This window comes from Dysidea avara, chromosome 4 (genome assembly GCF_963678975.1).
Source record: "Dysidea avara chromosome 4, odDysAvar1.4, whole genome shotgun sequence".
Classification (NCBI taxonomy): Eukaryota; Metazoa; Porifera; class Demospongiae; order Dictyoceratida; family Dysideidae; genus Dysidea; species Dysidea avara.
The window spans coordinates 673,650-699,080 of NC_089275.1; the positions used below are offsets into that span (position 1 = coordinate 673,650).

Genomic DNA, 25,431 nt, shown 5'->3' on the forward strand with positions numbered 1-25,431 from the left:
GGTTTGACTCCCATGCATGCACAGATGATAATCATACCCAGAAGTATATGATCTACAAAGTGACTGTAGGAACCATCAATTAATTGACAGTGCATGTAATATAGTGAATAGCCAGTATATACTTGCTATAATTTCTGTATAGTAAAACTTCAAAGTATTATAAAGTGACCTCCATACACTTATTTCAATTGCAGTGTGGTGCATGTTTCTTATTTGTCACGTAAGGTGAGAATTAGCTGCATGCTGATAGCTACTCACATATAAATCAGCTCATATAACACTTCTGTCAATGTAACTTGCACAACACCTCCGCAGCCTAAGTTTACTTACCTATAGCTACTATACTGCATGCCAACACATATTGCACTGTGCAATAATGTTAACAGCTACTGTTACATGTTTAATGCATGCATACACGTCCATGTATAGCTTTCTTCAGCACTGTCATAAACTTTAGTCAGTTTTGTACCACAAGAAATGATGCAACATAATATAGCGGCCATCTTTATATTATGTAGTGGCCATCTCACTCTGGGAGCATGCATTCACAGATTGCATGGCTAGCATTCAATTGCATGCATGCAAGCTCTATATACAATTTGTACAATCTCAATTGCAGTCATTACATGCATAATACTGTCATTATACTGATCAGCTCAGACACACAAGTACATGCATATAGCATTACCAACCTGTTGGATAGTGTGTACATGCATGGGAAAGTATTGATTCTCTGGTAACCATTCATCATTAGAATTATACTTAGTAGACAGATATGTGCATGTCTCTGATGGACATCTGAGTGTGGCATAATCTGAAGGCTGAAGCAATTGCCATGGCAGTTAAAAAGGTGTTAAAGTAAGCTTTATTTCCAGTCCAGACCGTGCAGTGCAGTGCAGTGAATGGATATGGTAATTATATGCTGGATGTCTATCAGCATGTGGTATCATGATGAGGTGGCTGATGTACATGTCACTAACCAGATGTTTTCAATTACAGCTACCCGTTCTGAAGATCTAAAGCAAATGCTATAGCGCTGTTGCACTAGTGTAGCGCTGGAAACATAATGAGCCTAGTATAGTGGTATACGCTAGCATGCATGTGGGCAATTGTGAAGTGAGTCTCTGCATGGAGGCTAATTATAAGGGAGGGGCTGGTATGCAACTGAGGAATGCAATGTTTACTGTGTACACTCCTACCTTATTGAAGTGCTTATAAGATGGTATGGTAAGTTGACCACACACACTCACCGCCACTATCATAACAATCGGTTAAATAGTTTACACTAGACTGAATATATGATGTCACGTGCATTTTAAATCAATGCTAATTAAAACTTGTCACTTTACATACCTCAAGGACATACACACTATCGACACCTCGTCAAGGTACAGAAACATGTCGCTAGCTGAGTTATTGCGCGACTCGCAGCTAGCTCAGCGCGCTTAATGGCGGGAGTTGAGGAAGGCGGTACAATGATTGGAGGTGAAGCCGTAGAACCAGACAGCAACATATCCGGCGTTGATACACCGTATGTACGGAGGATAAGAGAAGTGGTCTACATTTCAGAAGGGTTAGATGGCTTTATTGTAGTCGTATCGTGTATGAATCTTCTCGTATAAATATATAACTGATTGCTTCATCTCGAGGTGTTATTATTTTGTGCTAGCGAGGAGGGCGCTCCTATTGACACGAGCCCTATTATGATGGCCGGAGTGCAGACGAATCACTGGGAAGACGAGGATGAGTCCCTCTACAGAGATAAGTTACAACAAGTGTTTAATAAGATCGATCGGGACCATGATGGAACTATAACGAGAGAAGAACTACATCAGTATTGTGAAGGTGACCAATTCGAGGACGCCATTACCGCCTTAGACCTGGACAAGTCGGGAAGTATTTCTTTCGAGCAGTTCTACGCTTGTTTCAAGGCGGTTACTCCAATGTTGAAAACCCAGCAGCCAACCTTTTCCACACCACTACACAACATGGCGCCATCTTACGTGGTGGAAACTGAAGATGAAGCAGAATCAAGGATGATGGTAGAATGGGATAGCATTATGAAGAAGTTCTCCATAGACGCTGACAGTCCTTTATTCCAGTGAGTTACTTGTGTGGTTAGTATGGGAGGGTAAACTAAGGGATAGTATACATGGCACAGTGAAGGGACAGAGCAGCTACACTGTTGTTCATACTATGAATATTGTCCAATTGTACATGCATACTTGTGTGTGGAGGTGTATGTGTTGAGGTTAGTCAAATATACATTATGCTGTGGTGAAGTATGTATAAAGGGCTGGCCATGTTATTTCACGAGGAGCTTATGAGCCGCCAAAGGCACCATAGTCGCCTGATTTCAGCTATAAGAATGAAGTGATAGTAACATAGTAATAGATCATACTAACACATGCAAATGCGTACACACACACTACACGCACATTCATTGTGACATAATTGGTCCACTAATTTTTATTTGGAAAGAAAATGAATAGTTAACACTAGCTTTATAGTGTGTCTTACATTGTAGTGATGTTTGTTTTGTGTGCTAGAAGTGATGTTACACAGTTGATGTGCGTCATTGTGAAATGGAATCCCAACCCTTGTTATGTCATAACAAGATAAAGATATTTCATAAAGTACATATTAAATTCACTGCCTTATTAATTTGTGGTGGTTAGCTAATCCCTACCTTGGCAAACACTGGTTGATGAAACTCTTGTGGTGTCATAATAAAGGATTCAACCTGTGTATTGTAAGCACGCGCGCGTGCACACACACACACACCACACACACACGCACACACACCACACACACACACACACACACACACACACTACACACACAACACACACAACACACACGTATACACACAAACTGTTTCTTTCTGAGCGTAGAAGTGTATATAGACTGATCCAGCTAGTAGCTGTTATCACATAATCCTTTGATGTGGTGGGGTCACTGTTAATGTATCAATTACTTGTTAATACATCACTAATTTATCTGGGTATTCATTAGAATAGGAAATGGTCACTGTGTTTGAATTTGAAACTAATGACATCACAAGGAAATACTAAACCACACAGCCAAATGGAATGTGTGTTGTCCTATGATAAGGTCTTATAGGAGAGGTTTGTGCATATCTCTTTCCTTTGATTTTGATCACATGACAGAGTCTCTAATCAACTGCATATATTGAAAGTCAAACCATTGGGCTGAATGCAAGAAGGCTGTTACTATTCAGTGGACTGGACTACTGGACTGACTTATTTTTTTGTTTATTTACACATTCTATGATTGGATTTATTGAGTTTCACCAGTTAATGGTAGCCTGCAGCCCACTGTTAACACTGATATGGGCAGTGAAGTGTACAAAAACTGTCTTTAATATTTTGCTACAGTTCAGTTATGCTGCTATACAGCATGGGCTCAATTCAACACTTACTCCTTACCCTGTAATGCTGCTATGTGACAGTGATAGTTGATCAGCGATCATCTTTCTAGTTGACGATGGTATCCTTAGAGCAAGCTCAGTGAGAAAGTTGTGTGGTCTTTTGTGGCATCTATAGGGGCTTAGCTCTTACAGCACTGATGCTTACAATGTTAAGCCCCTGTGTTGAAATTGACCATGAAAGACTGCACAGCTCACTCGTTGAGCTTGCTCTTCATCAACTGGAAAGACAAGTGGAAAAGTGATCGCTGATTAACTATCGCCGTTACATAGCAGCATTACAGGGTAAGGAGTGTGTAATGTATTAAGCCCCATACTATATATAGCAGCATAACTGAACAGTAGCTAGCAAAATTATTAAAGGACAGCTTTTGTACATTTCTCTGCCCGTTTCAGTGTTTAACAGTGGGCTGCAGGCTACCAAACAGCCATTAACTGGTGAAACTCAATAAATCCAATCATATAATGTGTGAAAACCAAAAATACGTCAGTCCAGTAGTCCAATCCTAACTCCCATGCAAGAAAAGGGTTTCAATTGGTATGTATTTTTAGTGATACCCTCCTAAAAAGGTGTAGACCACTAAAAATAAAATAAAGGGTCTCCAAGGAGTTGTGCAATCCTCCAACATCTGTTTATAGCATAAAACACAAAGTGTCATGTTCTCTGGCAGCTAGTAGAAGCCATCGCTTATGTAATGACTATAATAATAATATGTGTAGTGTGTGTGTGTACTGGCTGCTCTGAAATGTGTAGTCAGTTGTAGGGCTGTGCAATATACCCATATTTAGTCATAACAAGGTATTAACAAAGCTACAATACTATATACCAAGGTCCAATACCAAACCATGATACTGAGATATCAAAAATATCACATATATCATAGTGGTTAGTGGTTAATAGTAACATACAAGGAATTAGATGTTGTAGCATCAAGTCAAGATGAACTGTGTGTTTAATGGGTAACTGAGTAACAATGTTGTTTGCCTTACCACTTACTAAATACCATTCCTATTCAACATTTGTTGTTTCAAGGATAATACCTATATTTAGTAATACCGAGGTATTTTTACCAAATAAGGGTTTCTGGCAATACCCTAACCAGTTGTAAACATCGCACCGACACTGCTCTGAATAGCAGAACTCCCAACTACCTTAGGAACCGTGTCATAATTATTAAGGTGTCCTTATTAGTGAGGTGTCCTGATTTCAGAGGTCTAAATGTGTGTGCACTAATACAAATGGGACCATGGACAAGTTTCACTGTTTCCATCATCCTGCTGATTTCAGGTGTCTTTGTAAGTACAACTCTACAAGTGCCAACACATATATCATTAAATGCTGCATTCACCCATTACTAAATATAATGGTTTTATTAACAGCTATTAGACACAATTGCTTTAATGTTGAGTGCAAATTAGTAACAGTAACTTAACCCTTTGACATAATACCATCAACACTTTACCAAAGGAACTGTGTGTGGTCTTGAAACCTCACTGGAAGCTATCTCTTCACTAAGACCACCTCATTATGGTGACATCAACAAGAGAATGTCTCATCCTGTGGACAAGTGATCATCCACTACTAACGTTACAGGCAAAATTCAAACTGTGTTAGACATATCATTAGTTACATCATTGTCACGGATAACAAGATAATGGGTTGCTACTACTTTGTCTTGTGTGAAGGCTGTCAAGTCAAAGGAAAAGTTTGGAATAGTTAACTGAATTAAATTCACGTCACTAGCAAATGTAGAAGGCTATACTGAGTGTACTGCCATTCTAACATCTTATCACTAGAGTTAGTACAGTAGTGCCAAGGTCTTCTGTTAACAGCCACCTGTACAGGTAATGCTATCTCTCTAAGTCCACCCACCTTGTATCCATTGTCATTACAAGGAGGGGCTATTAATTAGTCATCTCAGCTGTTTGATAATTACCTTATATGTAGCTCATATTAGGGGGCTTCCCTTGCTATTGAATGACTGATTGTGCTGTCTTAGGCACATGTGTACAAGCTGATAAAAGTGTATTGGGCTACTGTGTTGTGTTGATGTAGCTGGTGTGTACTAATTTTTTGTTGTTGCTAATAGCAAGAGTATATGTCAGCTAATGGTGTCTAAGTTGAAACTGTTTTGTAGATGCTATAGCAGATTTGTTGTTCCAATATATATATTATTTTCACTACAATTTGCTATATAACTAAACTGCTTTATGGTATGTGTTGTTGCCATATTAACTTGCATTTTAGTGGTACTGCTGTCACCAAGGCCACCAAATATGTGTGACATTTTTGTAGCCGCTCTACTATGGAACATTATCATGTTTCATTTGATGTGTTTGGTTGATATACTGGGATTGGGCTGGTTCTGTTTTACTGGGAGACCAGCCATCTCTCGGTCGTCTTTTCTGCAGGGTATATTCTCAAGGTGTATCTTTGAGATGTGTAGGAAAGCAATGTGCTGTACTGCCACCACACAATATGCTTTGGAGATCTTCCTAGGAATGTGTCCCACGGTTGTAAGCACTCCTTAAGATAGCATTTCAACCGGCTTCCCATTTGCACATCAGCTAGTTCACTGTCTCGCGATGGATTTGGCCAAATACTTTGATATACGTGATGACCTCTGCTACTGAAGTTGACTGAAAAAGTAAATACGGTCGCTCTCGGCATCGCAGGAGATAGCGAAGCACGCCTTTGCTAGCACGTCATTAGATCAGTAGCTACAAAAGTACTGCTACAACAACAACGTTAGCTACCTATACATTTACTACACTACCTAACTGATGAGTTGTCACCTTGTACAGTAAAAATTTTGGCGGTAAAAACTTTGACGAACATTGTTTGTTTCAATCGCCAAAGTTTTTTCCACCAATTTTTTCAACATAGGGGTTTTGTCACACTTTTTACCGCCAAAGTTTTTACTATACGGTACCATCGTGCCAACATCTCTACATCAAGAATTGCCCTCTTAAGAGTCACCTTATAGAAGGAGGACTTGCTGTATTGTTATGTTGAGAATGTAGTCATGTTAAACACTTTTAGAAGGAGTAACACTTGTTAGTAACATATTCATAATGAGTTATTTCCTCTGTGTGATTCCCTCCATTATTGTGGTAGACCTGTAATTAGTGTACTGTATGTGTCAGGAATGTTAAGACATGTAGTCTGGCTAGTTGTTTAGGTTGGCAGTGTCCAGTGTTGTCTGTGTGTATATTTGTTGGACCAGTAGTCAAACAATGGATAATAGAAGTTGTCAAACAACCTCACCAACTGTGTCACATCCCCATCATTGCTATCAACAGGCTAACATAAAAGGAGAACACATGCAATTTGTCACATGTAGGGATGCCTCTTATCAAACTATCGAAAGTAACAACACACATTAGACAACACCTCCATATAAGGACAAAAATTTTGTTCCCAACAGGTCTGGTTAATACATTTTGACCTCTAGGAAAACATTTATACTACAATAGGCCTAAATGTCTGGTTCCTAGATGTACCACTGTGCACATTCTCTAGGGCAAATCAGTACCAGGGGCCTCTATGGTCTGTGCACTTCTTGGCTGCTCTTCTGCTTATATTGCTGTTGTCAGGTGGGGCTTCTCATTAGTGTAATCAACAATTAAGATGAATTCTTAGTAAAGTACATATCTCTGTTTGCCTTGAGGCAGTAGGTAGCTTCCTACACTTCCAGCCTGTAGTCACATCCTGTAGTCACATCCTACTGTAGTGATAGAATTGTAGAGATGTACATGAAGTAATAGCGAAAGGCAATGTTCAGATTGGTGAAGTGATTTTAAAATTTACTGCCTTTGTTGAAACTTAGAAGCCATTAGTACATAATTGGAGACGACTGCATTGGAATGTGGTATAGAACTTGTGGGACTATGGAGATTGTGATACACTCTGATATTGGAATGTGTTTGTTACAGATCAAAGGAGTTACGAGAACTAATTGGTCGGCTGGAACATCAGTCCCCTCACCTGTTAGACACAATGGAACAAGTCATATCTTACCTTCATGCTGACTGGCAGCAACTGAAGAAAGATTGTGACAACTTGCAGCATAAGCTAAAAAGGTGAGAGTGTTACCCTTTGTGTGGTTTGTGTGTTTCAGAGCTGAGGTGTATATTGAAATTAAATAGACTCTTGTTGTTCATATAGCAGCCACCTGTATGGCACCAGGGCCTTTGAAGCTTAGTATGTAGTTGTAATGCTTTTGTATTGCTCTGGTGCCACAGTGCATCAGTTATAAACCTGTGTGGTTTGAAGTCTAGTAGTCATATATGTTATATTGTGATGTCTGTGTAACTCTATTATATTGGCACACCATGACAACAGGGAGTCACACCACACAGTAGAACAAGCTCTGGAATATGATGAGGCCTTCAAAGAGCAGTTGGAGAAAGAGCGAGAAGCCTTCATAGCCAAGGTAACCAAAATAAGAATAACTTGTAACCATGATGGACTGGTGTAGTAGTGTCACACATTTTCAGTGGTACTGTACTTAACAACACATCATTAAATTACAATATCAATATTGTATATCCACACTATAATTTCCTGTCTCACAAACCAGCTTCCCTATGACTGTTTATGTACATTACCATATACACACAGCTACTCTCATAAAGTTATAGAATGCCAGGTAGGCTTTTTCAAGGGTGGTACAATCTACTAGCCATTTGAGGCTCTAGTCTTTGTCTTTTCGGAGAGATTTTCATTGTACTCTCAATCTGCTGCATGTGTCCCCTTCACATTGATATCATATTTGGTCATGTCTAACACCATTGATTGTCTGGTCATATTGTAGTACATGGCAGAAACCAGTTACATCAATCTGGGGTGTGTGATTGGCTGTAATTGTGTTACCAGGGCACTTCTCGGGTGGTGTTTGTAAATTGTGTGTGTGTGTCTTATGGTGTAACCATGCTACTGCCACACCATGTTATTGTATTATGAAAACTTTGCTACATAACTTCCTTATATGGTGAGAATATGTTGTGTAGTTTCATCCCCTTATACTACAATACACCTAGCAACCTGAAATATTGCTTAAGTGACAAATTATGTTTGAATGAGAGCTTAAGGAAGGCAAACCAACTAGTCGTCCAAATTATGCTGGTCCCTACAGCAAGCTTGTATGTTCTATATAGTCCTAGAGGCTGTAGTTGCTTGAAAACAATGAGGTATATCTGAGACAATCCATTTTCATGACGTTCTATCAATTCTATTTTTCTAAGTAGTTGCCTGCACGTCTATACAGGCATAGTAGGATAATGTTGACCTGACATTGTCAATGTAAAGGGACCATCAGAGGTACTCCTCTGTTACAAGATGCACATCTCCCCCCTGTATAATGTGTAAGCACCTGAGAGATAGTTACTAATATATCACAACAGGAACGCCAGATGAAGTCAAAGTTGAATAAACAACTAAGAGAGAAAGAAGATTACATCTTACAAGTGTTAGCTCAGAAGAGTAAGTTGGAGGAACAACTGAATGTGAAGGAGAAGGAACAAGTCTCCCTCCAGCAGGTATAAAATGTGGTCACCTGAGGGGGGGATTATTAGTACTGATAAGTAAAATCACTTTTTAATTAAAAACCCGCTTACCGCCATATGGCAGAATTGATTTTTAAATTCCTGTAGTATCATTTTATAAGCGCTCTGTTACTTTTGTTGAATGTTTCAGTAGCCTCTGTGCTTATCCTGTAGTAGTCATGCCCTTAAGTGAGCAGGAACAGGGATAACCGGTCCCTTGCACATTTGCAGGTAAGGTGACAATCATCACACACTTTTTGATGAGCACTGTAGATGATTCTTTGCTGTGATAATAACACTACTAATGAAGAGAAATAGTGTGGAGATGCATTATGTAGCATTATGTAGCGTCTTTGCTACTTTTGTATGTCTTAGATCAGTGGCCTTGTGCATATGTGCATGCATGCTTGGTCAAATTCCTGAAAATTAGACTTTTAGATAATTGCTTCAAACTGTCAACAGGTTACTGTATACACTGTTATATGTGGGCTGATTTCTGAGTGATATAATGGCTTTGTGGTTGTGTTATGGTTTTCTCGACACAGGAACCTACACCTTGGATGGATTCCTAACATTTGTAGTAGCAGTGATGTTACTACTTCGTAGCTGCTTAATGTAATAGGACTGGTATATACATTGCAGTATATTGTGTGTGAAAATAATTGAGTACTACTCCATTATACAGCAAAACAAGGAGCTGGAGAGTGAAATCAAGTACAAGGAAGATATTATCAGTTCATCTCGCTCCACTCCTACACTCAAACAACGCACCGTCACAACACCAGTCATATCTATTAAACAACATCCTTTGGAGGAGAAGAAGAAAGAATTATTAAGGAGTTGGATGTCTCGTAGCAACACGTTAGATTAGTGAGTAGTGTGTACTGTAACATGATCAGTTGTCATCAGTTGAATATTCTAAATATCAAAACCATTGTTCTGTTAGAGTAGCAAGCAACCAAGTTTTCATACATTTTTTTGAAATACTCTAATAGAACAGTCAGTAGATGTCCATAGTTTGCCATTAATACGATGTGGTAAATGAAATGTGTTGTATTGTAGTTCCTGTAGTGAGGCAGAAGCTGAGGAGTCATGTGATGAAGGACAAGTATCATTTGAACTATCCACTCATCTTCACCCAACCTCATTCCTCTCTCCTCTACATGACTCTGAACGCAGCAAGAGGTACTGTGTGGTGTGCAGTAATTAGAAAACATTCATTTGTTAAAGTACTCTTTCTTATTTGTAGCTTTGGTACACTAGTAGTTTAAATACATCAATGAATTTAAACTGAGTGGCTATCTCTAACTAGTCTAATGGAGTATTCTGATCTGCTATAGATCGTGTTGTCTCGGATTACAACCCTGGGTGTTTCTTTTTATCTAGGCTACTAAATGAGACTGGGGACTATATACAGAACAATGTTTCATTAATCAACTTCACATCTTGGTGTTGTGTTCTCCTTGATGTTTTCCCCTCAATGTAAACAGCAGATTACGGTTTTTAAAAAGAACTTTTTTTCTTCACGTCATTGTTTATTACACTGCACAGAATTGTTAGAAATGATAACTCAGCATTTATTTCTGTTCTGATACTGTATACTCCCTGGCAAATAAACGGAACCAGGTGTTTATATGAGACCAGCTGTACTTTGATGCAATGTGTTACTTCATTAAAGTTAATATTAAGGTAGACCTACCTTCACTCCGATGAAATGATGATGAAATCATTTGATGTCAATCAACACTTTTGTGTAAAGATACTAGAAAGCAGTTGACAAAGACTTCGTGTGTAAAAGGCTTGTAGTGTTAGTGGTTTTGTAGTGTTAGTGGTTTTGTAGTGTTAGTGGTTTTGTAGTGTTAGTGGTTTTGTAGTGTTAGTGGTTTTGTAGTGTTAGTGGTTTTGTAGTGTTAGTGGTTTTGTAGTGTTAGTGGTTTTGTAGTGTTAGTGGTTTTGTAGTGTTAGTGGTTTTGTAGTGTTAGTGGTTTTGTAGTGTTAGTGGTTTTGTAGTGTTAGTGGTTTTGTAGTGTTAGTGGTTTTGTAGTGTTAGTGGTTTTGTAGTGTTAGTGGTTTTGTAGTGTTAGTGGTTTTGTAGTGTTAGTGGTTTTGTAGTGTTAGTGGTTTTGTAGTGTTAGTGGTTTTGTAGTGTTAGTGGTTTTGTAGTGTTAGTGGTTTTGTAGTGTTAGTGGTTTTGTAGTGTTAGTGGTTTTGTAGTGTTAGTGGTTTTGTAGTGTTAGTGGTTTTGTAGTGTTAGTGGTTTTGTAGTGTTAGTGGTTTTGTAGTGTTAGTGGTTTTGTAGTGTTAGTGGTTTTGTAGTGTTAGTGGTTTTGTAGTGTTAGTGGTTTTGTAGTGTTAGTGGTTTTGTAGTGTTAGTGGTTTTGTAGTGTTAGTGGTTTTGTAGTGTTAGTGGTTTTGTAGTGTTAGTGGTTTTGTAGTGTTAGTGGTTTTGTAGTGTTAGTGGTTTTGTAGTGTTAGTGGTTTTGTAGTGTTAGTGGTTTTGTAGTGTTAGTGGTTTTGTAGTGTTAGTGGTTTTGTAGTGTTAGTGGTTTTGTTTTATGCTTTACTGATGACATCGTTCAGGAAATCAATGGACTTACGTGGTGACTTGCTAAAAGGCACTTCGGGTTATTTAGAGGGAACATTTGGGCAGGATTATAAATATACATGGTTGATTTCTTGTTGATATTTTTGCTGGCAGCAAATGTCATTGTTGTTCCCAGTGGCAGATCAACAGAAACCTTCTGTATTTAGTGCTGTAACTAGCGCTGTATTGACAGTTTATCAAGGGATGGTATATTTAACGGAAATGGTGGAATTGGCGGAAACAGCAGAATCATCATTTACAGATTATGGACAGCCTTAGAGCACTCACTTCCAGTTAGCTACTCACTGTAACATGTTATCAATACAGCTACATACCATAATCTGTAAACAACGATTCTGTTGTTTCCGCCAATTCCGCTGTTTCCGCCAATTCCGCTGTTTCCGCCAATTCCTCTGTTTCCGCCATTCTGCTAAATATACCATCCCGTTTATCAAACAACTATTATATGTGACTGGATCCTCCCACATGTTAGTGCATTTTCTGAATTTCACTTATTACATTTTCTTTTTCTTTATATGGTCCACCAAATTTTTAGCTGTAGAATTCAAGAACCTTTGAAGTTACAGCGCTACAAAGTGGCAACAGCAGAAATATCAATTTGTACTGTAACAATATGGAGAATACACTCAAACACTTAGTGGGATGTGCCCTTAGAGGTTCTGACGAGTGTGTTCCCTCTGCGCCTTGTCTTTCCTTTTATCTTCAATCAGGTTGGTTGTCTTATTCTTCAAGAATCGAAACCATATCGAGGTGTTAACTTTCTATATCAACACTTTCTTTCAGCCTCACTTTCAACAGCATATTTAGACGCCACAGAATTATTTCAGAACTGGATTTCAGAAGCGCTTCAGTCCTGGCACTACTATAAGAAGTATACTAACCTGCAGCTTCGCGATTGAGATCTAGCTTCAAAACCACACCCATCAAATAAAGATCTAGGTGGACTAATAACAATAGAGTACGGAGACCATGCACACCTCTTAACAATCTAGCAATTTATTTATAGTCTGTTTGCGCCCTCGTTTCTTGCTAATAACTCTTGTTACATGGGCCAGCTTCCCAAACATTTACTAATGCTGTGAAGACCTTTAAACACTGGAACTGTTAGTCAAAAAAGCGCTTTGATACTGGCAAGAACAAGTGAGTTATGAGGCTTTTGAAATATCCCATACATTTAGAATGGATGATTCAGGTGTGTGAACATGTTTACAACATGAAAACATGCTTGTTCCTGTACAAAACCATTGGGAGTGAACATGTGTTCATCTCTTTGCATGATATTACTATATTTGGCAGGGGTTCAGGTGAACATGTACTGACTATAGCTAACAGTAGACAAGATGATAGCTAGCTGCACACCCCTTGGCTGACTCGAGATATGCTCTAATACAACGGATACTCTAATACAATGGTCACTCTAATGCAACAGTCATGTGTGATATTCTAATAGAACAGTTACAAGTTACACTGTAGCTAGCTGTGCTACAACAAAAAGCTACACAAACTAATATTTTAAAAATTGTTAATTTAAAAATGAAATAGAGATCTCCGGTTCTGCCCAGAAATTCCTCAGTGGTGGCCTAAAGTTAACATGAACTGATATGCTGTGTGTTATATTAGGGTATATTGCATGCGTATCAGTGATATATGTAAGAATTGTACTGGTCGGATTTAAGAGGGTACTAGTCACTTTGAACCACTGTCAACCAGTTGGGCAGAACCCTGGGATCTATGCAATAAAAAGTAGTGAAACGAGATGAATGGTGTTACAGCATAGCTCAGTGGGAAAGTCCCCTACTTTGGTACATTAGCTATAACAATTGCCAAAGTAGGGACTTTCCCACTGAGCTATGCTGTAATACCATCATTCATCTCTTGTTTCGTTACTTTTTATTGCATAGATCTCTCCTTCATTTTTAAATTAATAATTTTTAAAATACTAGTTTTATATCACGATATAAATTTATTCTCTATCATGATTATCATGAAATGTTTCTATCACAATTATCGCGATATACGATATATCACTACACTAAATATAATGATCCTAACTTACGAATGTAGTTGTCTACCAAGATGCAATTTACACCGTCGGATTCTCCATGAACAGATGAATCCATTACAAGGTAAGTTTTGTCTTCCAAGCCTTTCCTACAACCAGGATGAAGGCAAAAACATGAGGAAAAGAAGAAAACCCTCGCTCGTCCAATGCAAGGCAGACTAATGCTCATATCTTCCATCTCCCTGAGAGAGTACTGACACAAAACAAAGATTTTTGAACTCCTCTTGTTTTGGAGATCATGATGTTACCATAGGTTTTTGGTGTTTTCACCTTCCTTCATCTTGAAAATTTTTTGATTTTGTAAATGTTTAACCCATTCCATTTACTGTAAAATTAGGCCTGTGCTAACCTGTAGGATCCTTGTAGATCCGGTCACATATACTGCTGTATTTCAGTATCACATATTATACTACTTTTTACCTCCCACTGCATCAAAATACTCTAATAGAGCAGTCAAAACTATAGCGGTCTCTTTATTTCACAGTTTAAACCTTTGGGTAGCTAAAATCCAATCTCAAGAGTATCTAAAATGTCAAAATTTTTTGGACCCGTGTACTTTCCTTGTTATTTTATTGCCTATCGATTATAAAATTAAATTAAAAACCCCTTTACTATTCTAGAACATCTTTAATATCCTAGAATATCTCTAGATCCACCAGTGCTGCTTACTGTGAAGTGTTATACTAGTTAATGATGTTGTTGTACATGTTATATAGTGCTGTGTCATTGGCTGAAGAATTTGAACAACTAGATGATGAGAAACAAGGGGATTCCCCTCCAGTTGTACTCCATTTACAGCCACAATCAAATGATGAGACTTCACTGGACCAATCTCCTATACATTCATCACATCAAGATGAAGGACAATTAGCAGTAACAGTCGGTGAACTATCAACTAGTTGGTCACCTCAAGTGAACCAGTCCCCATTACAGTCACTTTCAGGTAGTAACTCACGAGGGCCTTCCCCTACTCCTTATTTGGAGTCATCTGACAGCTCTAGAGAATCCCCTATCCCTACATCACATGATCATCAAAAAAAATTATATAGATCACATCCTCACGAACGAAAACCATCTGGATCACATGATCAGCAGCATAGATCACATGATCAAGGCCATGGATCACATGACCAGCAGTATGAATTTCATGGTCAATACTGTAGATCGCATGATCAAAGTCACGAATCATATAATCAAGAACATGGATCACATGGCTATGTATCCCATGATCAAGTGTTACACAGCTCACATAATATACCGGACAGACCACAAAATATTCAAATTACATCTAGTCAACAATTATATAGCACTACAGAAAGTTTTTCTTGTCCAGACATGTCCGTGTTGCAGGCATATGGACAACAACATTACCATGGTAACAGTGGTGGCAGCATTTCTGCTGTATGGGATGATCATCACCATGACAACTGTGCTTCAATGGATAGTATCCACACAAGGAGTTTATCAGATCAACAGCACACACCATTAAGAAGACGGTCATCGATAATTGGTACAACAATGTTACCAGTGGTAACAGAGGAGTCTAGACCACAATCCACTAGTCCACCAAGTCATGTGTATAAGGTGATGATTGGTATGGCTTCTTACTGTGTGTCACGTTGTTATGACAACAGGTGGTGTACCTTGGTAACAGTGGTGTTGGTAAGAGTTCGGTTATCAGATGGTTGTCATCTGGTAGTTTTCAACCAGGAATAGAGTCCACCATTGGTGAGATCTTGTGTGTATAATGTGTTATGTGATTGTTTGTGTTCCTTACACCCTCCAGGTATGGATTATATCACTCGTACTGTCACTGTTGACAGCAAGCAAGTGTTACTTCAATTATGGGATACAGCTGGACAGGAAAGATTTGGACCAATAACAGCTGTGTACTGTCGTCGTGCCGATGCTTTCATCCTAGTCTATGACATCACTAACCGTGACTCATTTGTGGGGATCAGAGGATGGGTTGATGTTATTAAGGTATGATTGATATGGTTGCTGCTCCTACAACTGGTTGTGGCCTTAAAGGGATTTGCAATGATGACATTCATTTGTGTTCAGTCAGTGGTCATTATGAGACTAGAATTTGACTGGCCATGTGTTCTACTAATCTACCTTGTTATTATGTTGACCCCTCCTGCATTAAGCTGCCATAATAGGAAACCCAAGTTCCTGCCTGCCTGCCTGCCTGCCTGCCTGCCTGCCTGCCTGCCTGCCTGCCTGCCTGCCTGCCTGCCTGCCTGCCTGCCTGCCTGCCTGCCTGCCTGCCTGCCTGCCTGCCTGCCTGCCTGCCTGCCTGCCTGCCTGCCTGCCTGCCTGCCTGCCTGCCTGCCTGCCTGCCTGCCTGCCTGCCTGCCTGCCTGCCTGCCTGCCTGCCTGCCTGCCTGCCTGCCTGCCTGCCTGCCTGCCTGCCTGCCTGCCTGCCTGCCTGCCTGCCTTTAGTATTTGAAGCTTTATTGTTAAAGAGCAGTGAAAATATTTTGTCTTTACTATGACTATGCCGGTAGTGATGTCACCATTGTTGATCCCAACATGTCACTATCTATGTGTATTGTACCTGCTACAGGCCACATTAAGGGATGGTTCTAGTGTGTTATTACTGATTGGTAACAAGAGGGATGTCCCCCATGGTGACCGACAAGTGAGCACAAGAGAAGGAGAGAAATTAGCTGAGGTGAATATTATTAACAACACCCAGGGGAGGTTGATCACATGACGTAATCCTTTGATGTGTAATTATACTACCAAATATGGTACCAGGTGTTAAAGTAACATGTTGTATTACGAAGACCCTGAGATACTTACAGTTTGACATGTCATGGTAGTGATCTAGCTGAGGTGTCAATGTTGGATTAGTTTCTTTGACATGAGATGAATAGTGACGTGTGATCAACCTCCTTTGATTAACACATGTTGATGTTGTTACTATGTTGTGATGTCATCATTAGCAACTAGGTGCCTTGTTCATGGAGACCAGTGCTCGTTCAGGGAACAATGTAGTGAGAGCACATGAGCAGTTGACCAGGTGGGCATTAAATATTAGTTTGTTACTCTAATAGTACAACACAACACAAGAGCCGTGAAGTGCCCAAAAGTATCATTTGTGAGCCAGCACATTTTAAAGTTATCCCACAGATAATGTTTTAATCTTAACTCATAACATATATGACCCACTGAGTGAAAACCCGACTAGTTTGCATAATTCTGTGATAATGTGCTACAAAATTAATTTTACGCCAAGTTTTAATTGCTTCTGTAACAGTGAAAGAAGACTCAAATTGAAATATCTTTTACCATATGACAATTATTACAAAAGAAATCCTTGATGAACTTTCGTCAATATTTCCTGTCTACTGGTCTTCATGGAGCATGTTGTAAAGTCTTAATAAAAAAGTAAGAATATCTTTGTTTCGTTCTTGTACCACAAAGGAAACACAAGTTACGTGTGTTTGTTTACATTGCAGCAAAACCTTTATCATCACCATTTCTAAACTTGAACAGTTTTCTTGCTCAACAGCATGTGATGGATATAGGCCATAAACTGTACCTTGATGAATGCCCCAGTTCATGGTGAACAAAACGACAAACTTGGTAGCCTGTTGCACTCGTGACTTGATGTTTGATTAATATTATTTTCCGTATAGTCACTGTGCAAATCGATTGTTTACTGCTATAACTTCAAAAGTACTCACCAGGTAAGCGGAGGAGGTATAACACTCATTAGGCGCTGTCAAGAAGGATTCATGTCAATTGCATATTCTAAACTGATGCTTTACTACGAGATTATGGAGACCTTGAATACAATTTCCAGTGTTATTCTCTTCCATTGTTGTCGTTTGCCATCCATTTCATACTGTGAGCTCTTCATTACATGATGACATCTCCAATTGTCCTGTATATTAATATCAAACCAGTGGGGTTCAGTGGGCTTCATTGTACTGTTAAATTACACATAAGAAAAGCTTTCGATTGTCATCTAGTTTTCAGTAAAACGCTCCTAAAGTTGATTTTTAATTGCTCTGTACAAATCCTATGAGTTCACGTGAGTGTGTCATACCTCCTCTTCCAGATAGAAAATTTAACAGCCCATTGTTTTTTTTCCTCTAGACAATGAGCGATATCCGCAATGATATTTCTTGACATTGCAATTACAAAATTTGATGTCATAATTGACAAAATGGCCATGTTAGTGTGGGGGCTTCAGAGACTTTGGCACACAGTTTCGAAATGAATGTTGTCTGTAGTGTTTTACACTTGGAACCACGAGATAATAAAGGTAAGAAGTAGTACACGTACAGTGACAGTGCATAACACGGAAAGCAGACCGGACATTTTAAATTCGAACACAAATAGGCTTATTTGTATTGCATTATATGCCTCACCTTTGAATTTATAAACGCTATCATTGGGAACACTATCTCGCCCAATAACTCCCTGTACAAAGTCCCTGCACTACGGCAGCCATTTTGTTTTGTGACATCATAGATATGCATGAAACATAACCGAAACGTCATTGTGGATATCACTCATAAGGAAATTATAAATGGAACTCAAGAAAATTGTGAACTAGTTGGGTTTTCGCTCAGCGAGTCAGTAATGAACCACTTATTAGTGGTGTGATTATTGTAGGAAATTACTGGAGAGAGAAGAAGAGATTATTAGTGAAGCAAAGTTGTTAGCAGTTCACTCAGTCTACCTCAACCCTGTTGAGACTCTCAACAAGAAAAAGTGTATTTGTTGATGTGTGGTGTCCTTTTGTACATGTCTATTTCTCTGTGTATTTCAAATATGTGAGATTATATTTCTGTATTTTTTGAACTCAATTGACCAACAGGTTACTGATACCAATAACGCATGGTTGGTAATGTAGAGTGGTCCAGCCAAAGTACTCCTTTAAGATTTTCGTATACTGGTATAGAAGTTGAACACATATAGACAATGGGTAGACACAAGAAGGGCTGGAGGTGTAGTTAAGGTTACGTGGTTTGAGTGCCAACTAGTCAGGGTGCTGTGACAATTAAGCTTTCCTTGACAAGAATCAGTGAGCTGCAGTACAAGGATACTGAGGAGGCTTCATGTAGTTGGCTAGACTAGATTGTAGCCAACGAGAAGTCGGGCTAGCACATAGTGCTATAATTTGTCTCCAGCCTTCACCATTGAACCTGTTCTAGTTGTATTGAGGCAGGGAATGGCCACAGCATGCAATCCTGAGCCAGGAGAACGTACAGAATTATTGACCTGTTGATTTAATATCAAAGCAATGTTATAATATCCATTTATACACTCAGTCATTATAAAACAGCTGATTTAATTTCATAGGGTGGCACGTTATGTGAACAAGTTCCATTGCATGGCCATCCATATATAGGTTCAATTAATTGCAGTAGCCGCTTGGTTGTTTTTGATGAATTTATCAAAGACTCCTATAAGGGAAGTTAATAGCTTACTTCAATGCTGTTCTCCTTTTTCTTCCAGCTCTCACTTTCCTTTCTAGCTCTTTTTGATTACATTTTAGTTCTTCACATGTTTATTTCAGTTCTTTTTGTGTACCAACCGTACGTTTGAAGTCATTGAGGAGGTCATCTATTTGTTGTTGGAATGTATCGACACTATCTGATTTTCTTTTCAGCTCTTTAAAACTCTCCTCCACTTCAGTATGTTGTATTGTCTTTAATCAGGAGTTCATAATATGTGACCTGATTTTATAAAATCAGTCTTAATGTCACATTTGACAACTCAAATATTTATGGCCAAAATTAAGCATTCCAGATTATTGGTGACTGGTTTCTGAACAAGAGCATAGCTAGATTTTTGGTGAAGGCCAAAAAAAAAAAGTAACCTGCTGAGAATAACTGCCCTCCACTAACTGTTATTAATATCACTGATAAAGTACATAACATCCTTATTTGTAGCTACATAGCTTGCTACACTGTCGCTCTGAATACCGTGATTGACTGCTCTATTAGAGTATTTTGATCTGAACGTGACTGGTTTCTGGAAACCCCATGGAGCCACCCTTGATTACAAATTCTGAGAAATAATCTAACAGGTGCCAAATTGTCTTAATGGTACACAGTGAATTGTGAATTTCTAATTATTTCTCGCATGACAGTAAGACTGATTTTCCAAAATTGGGTCACATATATATTGAGGAGAGTATCCTACTCTTATCCCTGTAGAAGGGCATATGGCATGCTGTTTGTAACAAAAATACTCCTATTATGACATCTCCTTTATAACGTTACTAGGTACCTGCCTTACATACAGGTACCACTTTATAACAACCAAGCATTAAACATCAGTGCCTTCATGCCCTGTAGCATGCATGGTGGTATCATTTTTAACACCAACATGTTGCAAAGTATACCAATATCATGGGAAGCATGCAGGTACTCCAGAACCTGCAAAACTGCAGTAGCTAAACTACTGTAGTAATGTGTATGCTTATAACACAGTACAGGTGTGAACAACGTGGATGGTTCTAATAGTACCTGTCCTATTATGCAGGCTATAGTCTACATGTAGCATCATTTCATAAAAAATTGACCACAATAGACATTAATTTACTGGTACCTGCCCTACAATGCAGAAGTTGCCATATTGTGTATTATATTGTTGGCACATCATGTAATGGAAACAATGCATTAAAATTCATGTAACTATGTTGCATGTATAATGAGTCACTTTTAAAGAACATGAGGCCATCCTGCAGGATGTGAACAAACAGATAATTTTAAACAGCGGAGCTGTGTGTAGCTATATAAGCAAAGATAACTGTAATATTGTACTACTGTGCATACCTATAATATTATGTCTACCACACAGGTGCAAGTATAGTACCTGTCATGTACGCCATCCATATGGACAACAAAATGAAACTACATAATATAGGGTGCAGTACATGCTTATGGTGCAGGCTGAGCTTTGTATGTTAACAATACTACACTCCCTCCTCTTCCCTTTACTACACTACAACCTCTAACCTCCATGATCCCTACATTTATAGTACTGTATGATATTTTGAGTAAGCTACTGCTGACTATTATCACCTATTGTCATCACCTTTGTACAGTAAAATTAGCTACTACTAATTATTATTATCGACCAAGTACCTGTTAATCAGGACATTTGAAAGTGAGGACACTAACAGCTGGATAATCTGGACACTTGGTAATGCTCCTCCTTAGCATCAGTGTAACTGACCTGGAAACCTTGATAATCAGGACACCTTGATGATCAGGACACCTTGATAATCAGGACACCTTGATAATCAGGACACCTTGATAATCAGGACACCTTGATGATCAGGACACTTTGATAATCAGGACTGACACTTTTGGTCAGTCTAATACACAGCCTTCACTGTAGAGTGAAAAAAACCTGTAACCAAAAAAGCTGCCAAAATGAAAAATAAAGTAGTAGCAAAAAAGGTTGTTGAAGTAAAGAAAAGTTGTAACCAAAAGGTTTGAAAAAAAAGCAAAAAACAGTACAACTTGGATTTGAACTCACACACTACCAGTCTCAACTTGCATGCTCTACCACTTGGACTAAAAGTCACTTGTGGTTACAAAGTAGTAGTGAATATCATGATAATGACAACATACAGGAATATATACAAGGTATGGGGGGCCTAGACTCAGGGGTACACAAACTACCTGAAACACAGGTAGCTGGATCCCTGGCAAGACTAAACCGTAAAATACAGTACACAATTACAGCATTAACTAAAAACAGTTAAAAGTTCCGTAATATCCCACAATTCTGATGAACGAGCATTGAAGATACTATAGGAGCATGAAATGGCAACTCAAGCAGCTTGTTAGAAGCTTCATTTAAAAGCGAGGTAATTCTTAGATGATGAGTGCTTTGTTTGGCACAAAAAAATGCTTCAATACGTGCATCAGTTGGTGAGTAAATTGTTGGACGCGATCATTGTAGGCGGTTAGACAGACGGCTTTTCAAATAATAATAATGTTTATTATTATTATTATTGTTAATTAGCAAAGCCTACTAGGGGAAACACGCTAATGAGCATTACATCACATGTTATATAGCATTCTTAAATGTTTCTAGATCCATTGTGTCAATGTCAGGAATTTGAAGGGAGTTACATTCGAGGGAGGAAGGAGTATTTGTACACATCAACTCTTGTTTGCAATTGAGTTAACTTGAGAGGATGTTGAGCACGGGTGGAGGACACTGGAGTTGGTGACAGTAAGCAATGATGAGGTATTACTAGTAAGTTCTTGACAATCTTGAATAGGAAGGTGAGTCTAGCAATTGTTCTTCTGTTTTGAAGTGTAGGCCATTCAAGACTGGTTAACATGTCTGTGATGCTATCATGGTTTTGGTTAGGTCTGTGCCAGGGTTTATTCAAAGCAAAGCGAGCGGTGCGGTGTTGAATTATTTCTAGTTTACTAATACTAGTGTGATGATAGGGGTCCCAGATGGCTGAGCAGTATTCTATTGATGGTAAGAGCAATTTATTTATTATTATTAATGCTTTACAGTGACCAGCACTGAAGGTCTGACAACAACTTGTGCTGCAGCCTTAACAACTTGTGCTGCAGCCTCAACAACTTGTGCTGCAGCCTTAGAATTACCTAACCTAGTTACAAGGACTCAGACTTAAACAATTGTTTGTAGACGTGTTCTTTAATTTCTGATGGCGCATTATGGAGATAATGCTTTACAGAATAGTAATTCTGAGAGACTACACTGATAGCCTAACATACATTAAATAATAACTATATACATTTTCAGCTTTGAATATCAAAAACACCTATCAATGATCAAAGAGCACTGACGTATGGCACACTGTTAGTAACAAGTCACAAGTTGGGCGCCGCCATACTAAGTTACATGTATAGTGGTTTTGTATAGGCTACATTGGCTGTTACCTATATAAGACACCCAAGCCAACATTACAAGTAAAATAGTAATGTCTTTCACTTCTTTGATGATTCAATATCGATTCTTGAGGGACGATCACTATTTTCACTAGCATTCTGGAAATCTAAAACATACAAATTTACTGATTTCTGAATCATATCTTTTCATCTTGTAAATTTCATAGGTGATCTTTGTACCTACTGCTCGAGTTGACCAGATTGCATCTGCTCTGTAATTGGCTCAGCAGTTAGCTACCACCCCTTCCATCATGTACATTTCAGGAGTGATTTGAACCATTTGTAGTTAGCACATGGTTCCCAACTTAATTACTAGACTATATACACTGACCAGACTTATATGCTTTTGGACCATATCATATCTATATGGCCGAGCAGCATACCAATTACTCATAGCTATGTGCCAAATTTTGGAAAATCACCCTTCTTGTCACACCTGAAATAACTATTAGAATTTTTGAAACTATAGAAACTAGCATGGTGCTTTTAATAGCAAAAAGCACTTTTCAAAAAGTGGTATCTATGGTTTATTCTACTCTGAATTTAACCTACGTTACAATGCTGTGTATCAGAACTAAATAATGAATGTGTCGAATGCACCCATAAGGATGATTTTCCAAAATTCAGTCACACATAGTTGGTTGTTGGATTACTCATAACAGGTTCACACTACCAATAGAACATAATATAGTAATTTATTTCATGACAAGAGGCAAAGAATGACAGAGACATTGATCATTATTATGCACTAGATCAGCTATACATATCTTAAATCTTATGAATATTTTGTGAAGAAGTTATCAATCGTTTTCTGAAGGTGTATAATGAGTCATTTTCGTGTTTTGTGATAGCTTGTATTCACAGTGACTTTTGGCCTTATGCAGTTATAAACGTAGCTGAATGCTCTATTAGGGTGACTGTTCTATTAGAGTATCTCGATCTCGCTTTTGCCAAAGGGTAAAACCCTAGGTGCTGTTTTACTCCTTATTACATCACGGATAGAAGCCTTAGCACATACTGCACGGAAGTTACAGTGCTTGTTTATGGTCATGCATTATATATCGGCCTATGCATTTTCAGTGCACTTTTATTGATAATTGTGTGTAGCTTTAAGTTGAGGGTTAAGGATACACAGAATGGGCTCCATTGTCTTGTGTGAAGGCTGTCGAGTAAGAAGCTTGGAATAGTCTACCAGAGTAATTTCATGTCGCTAGCAAATGTAGAAATGCTATCCTGCTCTGAGTGTAGCCAGTTGTCATGCCACTTAGTACTGTAGCACTGAGACCTGCTGTTAACAGCTCCCTGTATAGGAAGGTACCACCTCTCTCAACTAATCTACCTTGATTGTTCACTTGTATAGCCCACCTGCCCTCATTATACCACAATATCAAGTAACAATATCCATGAAATATCAAAACTGCTTAGTACTACATTCTACCACTAGCTCCTGATGTTACTATAAGCTACATGTTGTGTGTTATTAATAGCTATAAATATTAGCACACATAAGCTACAACACAGAAGCCCAATATACTTTTACAGTTTGTAAACATGTGCGACATCATAACTACTAATTTGAGCAATCAGTCATTCAATAGCATCTAAGGAAAGCCCATATAAGGTTATCAAATATTCGAGATGATTCAATTAGAATAGCCCCAGAATAGATCACCACTATATATGGGTCACTACTCCGTGCACCTTAAGATGCCATTTTAGACCTTTACTAGCTAGTAATGGTGTTGTAATCGTACGCAGGCGAGCAACACACAATGATTCACAATTATTGATTCTTCCTCAATCACACACGTGCGCATACTTATTGTACAACACTTCAAATATTGGCTATATACAGTAATTAATGACATAATCATAATAAGTAATCACATGAGTTAGTCTTACTACACTGCTCCCCTCTGCAAAGAGTACGACCCGTACTGGAAATCAATGGGAGACAAAGTCATCATAACGGCCAGGGGGACGGCGAACTCTGGGTGGTCGGTGCTGTGTTGTAGCGTCATCATCATCAACTAGTTCAAGGTTGTCCCCAACAGTACTATAAGCTGCCGTGGCATCACTAGGAGAAAGCAGAGGAGGGGTCTGTTCATCATTCTCTGGGGGCTGTTGTGCAAAGCGAGTATCAGGTTTACACAATTTCAAGCGATTAAAATGAACAATTTTTGGAGCTGAACTTCCTGACAGGGGTGTTATACGATAGTCACTATCCGTAATCTGCTGTAGGATCTTGTAAGGACCTCTCCAAGGCAAGTGAAGCTTCTTAGACTGTCCTGGTTCTACCACTGTATCAAGGAGCCAAACAGTATCACCTTCCTTAAAAGGTTCTCCATGAACACGTTTATCATAAATCTGTTTCTGCCGTTCATGTCCAGCTGATAAACGACGCCGTACCTGATCATATGCCTCTTGCAACAGTTTGGATGTCTTGCGAGCATAGCTGGCAACTGATAAGTGCTCTGGGGTGGGTGTCCCATAAACAATGTCAACTGGCAATCGTGGTTCTCTACCATACATTAGATAAAATGGGGAGAAACCTGTTGTGGTATGAACACTTGTGTTATATGCAAAGCATACCTTAGAAAGGGCATCTTCCCAGTCAAAAGGGTGATGGTGGAGTGTTGTTGCTAGCATATCTTGTAAAGTTCTATTAAAACGTTCCACCAACCCGTCACACTGTGGGTGGTACGGTGTCGTTCTTGTCTTAGAGATGTTTAAAATTTTACATAATTCTTTGATCAGCGCACTTTCAAACTGCTTTCCTTGGTCCGAATGGATTTGTTCTGGAATCCCAAATCTGCAACATACTTCATCAATTAATTTGTGAGCTACAGTAACTGCC

At 38.8% G+C, this 25,431-nt stretch overlaps 1 protein-coding gene across 1 annotated transcript; it reads left to right on the forward strand.

Moving 5' to 3' along the window:
- Positions 1 to 1,330: 1,330 nt before the first annotated feature.
- LOC136254864 (ras and EF-hand domain-containing protein-like) lies at positions 1,331 to 18,483 on the forward strand. Its single transcript, XM_066047628.1, has 14 exons — positions 1,331 to 1,388; positions 1,432 to 1,573; positions 1,670 to 2,101; positions 7,385 to 7,531; positions 7,794 to 7,884; positions 8,855 to 8,989; positions 9,681 to 9,865; positions 10,058 to 10,180; positions 14,379 to 15,246; positions 15,297 to 15,390; positions 15,449 to 15,645; positions 16,232 to 16,339; positions 16,614 to 16,690; positions 18,295 to 18,483. The coding sequence occupies exons 2-14, from the start codon at positions 1,449 to 1,451 to the stop codon at positions 18,404 to 18,406; spliced, it is 2,694 nt and encodes an 897-aa protein (XP_065903700.1). The 5' UTR covers positions 1,331 to 1,388; positions 1,432 to 1,448; the 3' UTR covers positions 18,407 to 18,483.
- Positions 18,484 to 25,431: the final 6,948 nt, after the last annotated feature.